Source organism: Symphodus melops (genome assembly GCF_947650265.1).
Source record: "Symphodus melops genome assembly, chromosome: 20".
In the NCBI taxonomy this organism is placed as follows: domain Eukaryota; kingdom Metazoa; phylum Chordata; class Actinopteri; order Labriformes; family Labridae; genus Symphodus; species Symphodus melops.
In genome coordinates this window covers 4,081,785-4,090,182 of record NC_136710.1, presented here as the reverse complement: position 1 = coordinate 4,090,182, position 8,398 = coordinate 4,081,785, and the positions used below count along the sequence as shown (strand labels likewise).

The following is an 8,398-nucleotide window of genomic DNA, read 5'->3' as shown; positions in this document are numbered from 1 at the left end:
CAAAGTTTTATTAAGGATATAAATTATTCAAAGTGATCAACTTGTTTTAAGAAGGGCTTTACAAATATTAATTTTCACAAGAATGTGGGTGAAACATTTGATCAATAAAGAAACATCTGTTTGTCATCTGATAGGCTTTTGTAGTCGTTCGTCAGGAGGAAAAAATCCCCCCTCAGCTCCTCTCGCTCTTTGCTGAAACTTTGAGACATTTCCAACACAGGTGGGCTTCAAAATTCAACCTCACTGATACAGCGTCCATATTTATACAGTCTATAGTTACAGTTACAATGATGAAATTGGGATGGTTGTGACCAGATGTCCGAGTGTTTAACTCCACCTAAAAATAAGGGAAGGGTTAACTTCAAAGATCGAACACTCACAGACACGCAAGTCATTTTCTTTATCCAGTTTCTTTTTTAATCTCACAAAACACATGAATCTGAGACATGAGCTCTTTTTTTTCCACCTGTGCAGCTAAACAATCTCACCAATTTTAAAAACAAGGGAGAAGAAAATAATTTATACATCCTTTTTTTTTAAAATCATATCTACAAAAATAAAATCAAATACGAGGACTAAGGCTTTACAGAAATAAAATCGACATATAAAACAAGTGGGTCTGATATCTCTATATTACATGAGTGAACAAGAATTTTTTTTATTGTTTAAAAAAAAAAAGAAGACACAAATTAAAAGACAATGAGATGATAGTTAAAGACGTGTGTATGCATACAGTAGTTTGCACCGTGCATGGGGAGTTTGTTTGTGCAACTTCATCGTAAAAAAAGGGAATCAGTCAGAGCTTGTTTTTTTTTTTTTTTTAAACAGCCGCTTACCGCCACAACGCTGACGTCAATGTACAAGGTAAATGTCCGGGATGAACAAAAGATTGAAGATAGAAACTGAAAGTGTAGAGGTAGAAATTGGAGATGAAAAATGCTGTCGTTAGAGGAAAATCTGATTCAATCAAATACAGAGATGTTTGGGTGTCGAATGACGGACTAATTAGTTCTTATATGTGATAAAACAAAGGCCAAATGTTGAGCTCAAACAAAAACAAAGAAGAAGAAATTGTTCCCTTCCACTCCCACAGGAGAGCTTTCACTTTGGTAGATCTTTTTCCCATTTTTTGCACAAATTCCTCAAGTTCATAAAGAATCAGTCCCTAAGATCATCGGTCCTGATCATTAGTGCGCAGCTTTGATTTCAGAGTTTCCTCTTTTTTTTCCGTTTGTGAAAAGTTACACTTCTTAGTGATTTCTACTTCAGAGAGTAAGGAGTAAAAACTGAGGATGTCGGGTTTTATTGTTTTTTAGTGATGGGATCAGAGGCTTGTAGTGAGTCAGTCTGTACATGGCTCCTTGGTTTGGTTCTGTTAGGTTGAGAAGTGAAATAGGAAGCTGGTTTAAAAAAAAAAAAAAGAAAGTCTGTGTGACTCCCTAAAGAATTCCTCGGTTCGAATTTTAAATCGGCTCAAACCAGATTCAGTCCAGGAAGATGAATTATCTTAAGATAGATAAAAAAATCTGCTCCAATACAAGATACAGTTTGATGTTTTGAGTGTTACATGAGATAGCGCTTCATGGAGGCTGTAGCATGTTAGCGTAGCTTGTCACATAGACTTAAAACAGGGGGAAACAGCTAGCATGGCTCCGTCTAAAAGGCTTTGAATGTGACCCGTCAGCGACTCTAAAAACATTTTTGATTGTTGTATTGTATTTGTTTGGAAAACTTCTCGGCCTGACGATGTCACTTTGTGGACACTTGTTGAGCTAATGTACACTAACATCTTAATTAGCAACATTTTAGCTAGCTTGCTGTTTGATGTTCTTTACACTTAAAAAAGTCGAGGTCGGGTGTTTCCCCCTTGGATCATGTCTCGTGTTTCCTGTCCTGAAGTCACGCTAAGCTAATCCAAGCTAACCAGTATGTGGTACAAAATTAAAGTGGTACAAGTCTTTGCTAATAAGTGTGATTTTAAAATATGAAACTATTCCTTTAAATGCATTTGTGCCGCAGTCACAGATCAGTAATATATTGCAGTTGTTTTTTGGGCGGTGTGTGTACCGTGTGTGTGTACTTGGGTTTCTCATTTCTCCCAGTAAAGGCGGGCTCTCTCTGTGGTAGGCTACTTGGTAAAGAGCACAGTCCTTTAGGTGTCGGGCTACATTGACTTTAAACACTGTGTATGGTACGACCGCTGAATGGGAGAGAGGAGAAGTTGCTGGTTCACAGTATTCATCGCCGTATTCGCGCGCAATCCGCTGAAAGATTCACGCTGGACTCTGAAAGCGAAGTCCGGCGAGGTGAGCGGAGATATTTGGCAGCTGTTTCACAGAGCGACAAACAATTAAAAATTCAAGTTTTCCCCGAGTGTGAATCTGTATTTGTCCAGTTTCCTCGCGTCTGGAACTCCCTCCCTCCCTCCGAGGAGATTAAAAAAAAAAAAGTATATTTCCCAAACTCAACATGATCAGATCGGATGTGTGAATCCACTGAGCTTGTTTTTCCCTGTACGCCTCTGAAGCAGCGCAACATTCAAATAAACAAGAAGAAAAACAAAGACAACCTGCCAGCATATCAGTAGTAAACGGTGCAGTAGTGTTTCTTCAAAACAACAAAAAAACAAAAAACTAAATGAAGAATGTAATGATCAAAATGGAGCGCTGAGTCTTCATTTTGTAGCTTAAAAGATTAAAGGATATGTCAAAGTGGCTGTTCCCAATGTGGATAAAACGTATGAGATGGTTGAATGATGCGAGTGTGTGTGTGTGTGTGTGTGTGAGAGATATTGGTTTCCTTGCCCAGTGCAAATAACCTGAATTATAACAACACAGTCCTTCGGCCGTGGTGGCAGGTGAACTCAGTGTAAAGCAACCAGTGGAGGCGGGGAATCCACGGAGGCCATCTTGGCTCAAACGCGAAGCCTGTGGCCCCCGTCCCGTTCCTGATCCGTCCATAGAGGACATACATGACAGAGGGATGCATTGTGGGTAAAGTGCAGGGGTGATGGGTCCCTTGGATTTTCCTTAAATTAAACATTTCGACTTTTCTGCTCCTCCAAACCAGCGAGCAATTTTCCTTCAAAAGTTTCCGACTTGGTCATTTTTCCACTTTCAATACTTCCATCTTTTTTTTGTTCCACTCCCTTCTCTCCAGTCAACTTGTCGTCTGCCTTTTTTGTTTTTTTTGTTCCTTCATCACCTCCCCCCTCCGTCACCTCGTCCTGGACACTTCTCGTTGCTCCTGAAGAATCCAAAGTTTTACAGACTTCAGAAATCCTGGAGCCTCCGTCCGGCTTCCAAACAAAACAACACAAAGAGTCGTGGTCCATCCTGAGGGGGAGGTGTGTGTGTGTGTGTGTGTGTGTGTGGGGGCTTCTGTTCCACTGGTCAGTGCATGCAGGGTGGAGGGACGAGGGGGGGCTGAGTCTGACACATGTATGTGCGTCCTTTTTAAGCGATTGAAAGTACACCTGCTCTGCACGCCGCGTGTCAAAATCCCGTCGACTGGATCTTGGGCTCAGCTGGACCGCCATCTTTGCCTGCTTTGATTCAAAGAAAAGAAAAGGTCACATTTATGGGCAATATTTTAAAACTGCATCATGAGTCGTCGTCCTTCTGTGAAGCTTTAGGATGATAGTTTGCTCCGATCTCACCGTCTATGGAGCCGCGATCCAGAGACGGCGTTCTGGAGACGGATGCAGACGGACACTGGGGCTCCTCTGACTCCTGATTGGCAGACGGCTCGATGAGGGTCTTCAGCAGCTTCTGATGGGCCTTCTCGATTTCCTGTAAAGAAACGAGAGCCAAAAGGTTTGCGTGCGGGAAGTTGAATATTGTCCCGTGTGGCGCTCAAAGGATGATGAAGGCGTTTTACCTTGAGCTGGCGTAACTTGCTCATCAAGCCCTCGATTGTGTGAAAAATCTCGTCCACATTTTTGATCACGTGGCTCTGGTGCCCCGCCTGCGATTGGCCCGAATCTTCCTCTTCTCCTTCATCGTCCTCTTCTAATTGCATAGCCTCTGATTGGTTGGGCTCGGGATCGCAGGTGGGCATCTCCTCCTCGGGCGGTGCCTGCGGCGCCTCCTCTGGCAGCTGGGGGAAGTGGGTGGCGGTGGGGGTGGGAGGGTCTTCGGGTTCGTCGGTGATGCTCTCCCCTTGCTCGGTGGGCATGACCAGGTAGAAAGTGTTTCCTAGACGACGGAGACGTGGAGGAAAAAAAGAAAGAAAAAAGTGAGCTGTGAGAAACTACAAGAGGAACTTCAAAGAGATGTTCCGATACCAGGATGTTCTTCCTGATATGATTCCTCGGATTTCACCGGCACCAGTTTTGGTATCGGAACAACTCACAATTTAACATCCACTGAGTTTAAAGGCCGCCATCCACGATCAACTACAGCAATCGACCAAGTGAGTTTTTCATACCCTGCGTAGTGGCCCCGCCTCTCGGCTTGGATGATTGGTTGGAGACATCATCAGTGATGTCATCAGGGAGAGAAGAAGAAGAAGAAGGAGGACCCGCAACCACAGCTATGCAAAGAAGATAGTAGTGACAAAGAAAGTGTGTGCAGAGGGGAAGGAGAGAGAGAGAGAGAGAGAGAGTGAACGAGTGAGAGAGAGTGAGAGCGTGAACGAGTGAGAGAGAGTGAGAGAGAGAGAGAGAGAGAGCGTGAACAAGTGAGAGAGAGAGAGTGAACGAGTGAGAGAGAGAGAGCGTGAACGAGAGAGAGAAAGAGAGAGTGAGAGAGAGAGTGAACGAGTGAGAGAGAGAGAGCGTGAATGAGAGAGAAAGAGAGAGTGAGAGAGAGCGTGAACGAGAGAGAGAGAGCGTGAATGAGAGAGAGAGAAAGAGAGTGAGAGAGAGCGTGAACGAGAGAGAGAGAGAGAGAGAAAGAGAGAGTGAGAGAGAGCGTGAACGAGAGAGAGAGCGTGAACGAGAGAGAGAGAGAGAGCGTGAACGAGAGAGAGAGAGAGAGCGTGAACGAGAGAGAGAGAGAGAGCGTGAACGAGAGAGAGAGAGAGAGAGAGAGAGAGAGAGAGCGGTGTGGGGTCAGTGTGGCCGTCGTAGTCGTGTTGTGAGGAACAAGCCGAGGCAGAAACAAACAAACAAACAAAGAGAGGAAATCAACAAAATAATCCATCACCAAAAGTGAGCAGAGAACATGCAGAGGAAGACAGCCATCAAAAATGATCACAGAAAAAAAAAAGCAAGAAATCCGTCAGGTGACTTCACTGTTAGTTCGGCGATTTCAGGTGGAATCGACTGACTGAACTGACTGAAAGTGATTCGTCAGAACCTGCTGCAGATTTAACGACTCCGGTGCCGTTACCTTTCCTCACGACCTGCACGCTGGGTTGCTCCTCCTCTGTGGGCGGGGCCTCTTCAGGCTCAGCCTCCCATTCGCTGGTGCTGAAGTTGAGAACGGTCTCCAGGGACTCGGGCCGCTGTCGTTCGCTGAATGAGTTCCTTTGGTTGGCCGTCTCGTTGGTGGGCGTGTCGTCCGAGTCGTGGCTCCACCCGTCGTCTTCCAGGTCTCGTATGATGAGCTGCCGTAGCGTTTCCACTGCAGGGGGAATAAAAAATATCCTTTTTTAAAAATGCATTGTTTGATAAAGATAGTAACAACTCCACAGACCATGTAGCCTCTGGTGCATTCTTTGTCACAGCCAGCAGGGGGAGACTCTACTGACTACATGAAAATATTTAGATGAAAATAAAACAGAAAAACCCGTCTACTTCTCAGTGGATTGATTTCCTCTGTAGACATTTTCTAAACGAGTTTTTAAGGCTACATTAATACTGAAAACAAGATGGCCGCCAACAAGCATCAGGCTTCATTAGGGGGGGGGGGTTTGTTCTGCACAGTCTTTGGTGGGATGTTATGTCGACGTTTTTAGGTTTCTACTCACCGTCTTGTAAAGCCGCCTCCGCCACACCAGCTGGTTTTCTCTCCAACGCGTCCGAGGGCGCGGCCGCTGACAGTACGACGTCGTCGTTCGAGGAGTGAGTCTCCGTCGAGTCCGACTGCTCTGTCATCGAGTTATCTGCAGCGTCACAAAACAAAATCGAGCTGAATGGAAAGTCTTTTTGATGTTTGTTTTTTTCCCTTTAAATCTGTTCATTTGATTTTTTTTTTTTAAATGTTGTCGTTACCTGCAAAGACGTTGCTGCCAGTCGACACTGGAGAAGCGCTGCCTAGACTGGGGGAACTACAGAAAACACAACAAACACTGAGGATACTCATCTCTGTCTTTTTGTCATTTGACACATCGGATGTTTACTCACGAGATACGCATGGATCCGTGATTGATGAGCGGTGATGATCCTCCAGATGATGAGATGGTCTTTTCAAGTAAATCTTTCCAGCTGCAAAACAAACAAACAAAAAAAAAATCTCAAGTCAGAGACTCGTCGAGGCTCAAGAAGAACTTCGATGCTCCTGAGATAAAGACGCAGCGCTCACGTGTTCTTCTCCGACGACGTCCCGGCCACCAGCTCGTAGATCTGCCTCTCCGTCGTGCTGATGACGTACAGCGCTTTGTTGTCTGCGGAGAAATCGCAACTCTTAACCGTCTGATCGGGATCCGAAGAAACGGCCGCGGAGCATTTCTCGAAGCGAGCGTGTGGTGTTCTCACCTGTCGCCACGAGACGAACCAGCAGGGAGTCCAGCTTCACCAGAGGGCTGAAGGAGGTCTTGCTGTCCCCGCCGCCGCCCCCGCCTCCGCCCAGCCAGCGGGAGGGATACCTGAGCTGCAGCCGATCGTCGGGGCCCCGCTGCAGGAGGACCAGGCAGTCTGACAGCAGCAGCGCTTGGATCTCTGATGGAGGCGGGACATGTGTGAGTGACAGGTGTGACAATGAATGTACGGCTGAGAGCTCACGCACGCAGAGTGAAGACGGACTGACCGATCTGCTTGTCTTTGCTGACTTTCCAGGTGAGCGGACCTTCGTGGATCATTCTCTTCGTGGTGAGGTCGAGACTCTGTCACGAAGAAAGAGTACTCCGATTGAATAAATAAATCAAGTCAACAGGGAAGAGGCGGGTTGACCAGTACGAACAACTTCACTACCTTAAACTGAGGGGCGGCGTCCAGCCTGCGTTGGTACTGGCTGAGGCGTTGCCGGTGTTCCGTTACCCTGACGACCTCGTTTACCGCCTGCAGTATCCCTCTGCAACACGCCTGGGCGCTTTGCAGAGCGGGGAGGTCTGACGAGTCGGCTGAAAAAAGACCAAACAAGGACACACGTGTTTTAACGACTGATTCGTGTCCTGGAAGCTTTTTTTTTTTTTTTGAGGGCGTCGTCTCACCCTCGGTGTGTTTGATGATGTTGTCGAGCAGCAGAGGGTACTTTGTGAGTCTCTGCATCTCTGACACCAGCAGGTCCTTGAGCTGCAGCCGGCGACAGTGAGGACTCGCTTCGCACTCCTGAACAAAAAAAAACCCGACATGAACGCGTGAAGGAGTATGATGCAGAATCAGACACGCCCCCCCGCTCCTCCTGTAAGTGTGCGTACCTGGATGATGTGTGCAAAACGAGGATCTTTGCGTTTTTTGTTCTTGATGAGCTCCAGTGCCTGAGTCTGCTGGCTGCACAGCTGCGACGCTTGTTCCTGAAACTCGTCTCCGGCTGCGCCTTCAAACTAGGAACAAACAACGTTAGCGTTAGCTCGCGAGCATGTAAGAGAGAAGCCGTAACTCCACGTCAAAGAATCAACTCAAGACGAGACGAAAGTTTTCCATCGGCTCGTCGTTAGCATTAGCCACATGGTGTGTACAGAAGGGGAAATGTTAGTTAACATCCTTTATTTTACTCTTATATAGAGTCCTGCATTTGATCAGCCGTCCCAAAGAAGTTTGATCCTTTAAGTCGGAGTGAACGAGGCGGTTTGGATCTTCACTCACCCTGGCCAGCATGACGTCCCCGATGTCCTGAACGATGGCACTTTCTCTTCTCTTCTTCATCGCCTCGCACAGATTTGCTGTGAAGGAGAGAAAAAAGAACAATCAGTGCATCCTTCGGACATTTTCACATTCATGCTTGATTGCCCCCCCCTCCCCTCTCCGATACAGCAGGGGGCGCTATGCACGGCTGGTTCGCTCATTGTTGAGCTGCTAAGACACTGACCGTGGAGTTCATAGACTTGGGGCAGGTTGGGGAAGATGCAGGCCAGCTCTTCAGAGTTCAGCACAGACCTCATCTTCTGGAAGAAGACCTGATCCAGGACCCTCAGGGTCCGCAGGTGAGAGCCCTCGGTGGTGAACAGCTCTGATGGTGAAAAGAGAAGACAGCTGGTGATGAGACGCCTTCAACTCCTCACTTCCTGTTTGTCCCCGTGTGTGCGGCTCCTCTCTCTCTCTCACCGTAGATGACGGCCTGTCGGTCCACCTCCC

The 8,398-nt window shown here is 46.8% G+C and overlaps 1 protein-coding gene across 7 annotated transcripts in view; it reads right to left on the bottom strand.

The window, feature by feature from the left end:
* Positions 1-374: 374 nt before the first annotated feature.
* arhgef11 (Rho guanine nucleotide exchange factor (GEF) 11) overlaps positions 375-8,398 on the bottom strand; it is a 20,649-nt gene continuing 12,625 nt past the window's right edge. For 4 of the 7 annotated variants that reach the window (XM_079371404.1, XM_079371400.1, XM_079371403.1 and 1 more), the window contains 17 exons: positions 8,369-8,398; positions 8,133-8,273; positions 7,910-7,986; positions 7,522-7,647; positions 7,315-7,432; positions 7,076-7,224; positions 6,912-6,987; positions 6,641-6,823; positions 6,468-6,549; positions 6,290-6,370; positions 6,158-6,213; positions 5,914-6,048; positions 5,334-5,567; positions 4,429-4,533; positions 3,880-4,196; positions 3,659-3,791; positions 375-3,547 (listed from right to left, as the gene is read on the bottom strand). The exon at positions 8,369-8,398 is cut by the window's right edge and continues 119 nt beyond it. In XM_079371404.1, coding sequence (XP_079227530.1) covers positions 3,495-3,547; positions 3,659-3,791; positions 3,880-4,196; positions 4,429-4,533; positions 5,334-5,567; positions 5,914-6,048; positions 6,158-6,213; positions 6,290-6,370; positions 6,468-6,549; positions 6,641-6,823; positions 6,912-6,987; positions 7,076-7,224; positions 7,315-7,432; positions 7,522-7,647; positions 7,910-7,986; positions 8,133-8,273; positions 8,369-8,398 — 2,096 coding nt within the window. In that variant the 3' untranslated portion in view covers positions 375-3,494. The remainder of the gene's footprint in view (positions 3,548-3,658; positions 3,792-3,879; positions 4,197-4,428; positions 4,534-5,333; positions 5,568-5,913; positions 6,049-6,157; positions 6,214-6,289; positions 6,371-6,467; positions 6,550-6,640; positions 6,824-6,911; positions 6,988-7,075; positions 7,225-7,314; positions 7,433-7,521; positions 7,648-7,909; positions 7,987-8,132; positions 8,274-8,368) is intronic. The other 3 variants (XM_079371405.1, XM_079371406.1, XM_079371401.1) reach the window with 2 other exon arrangements.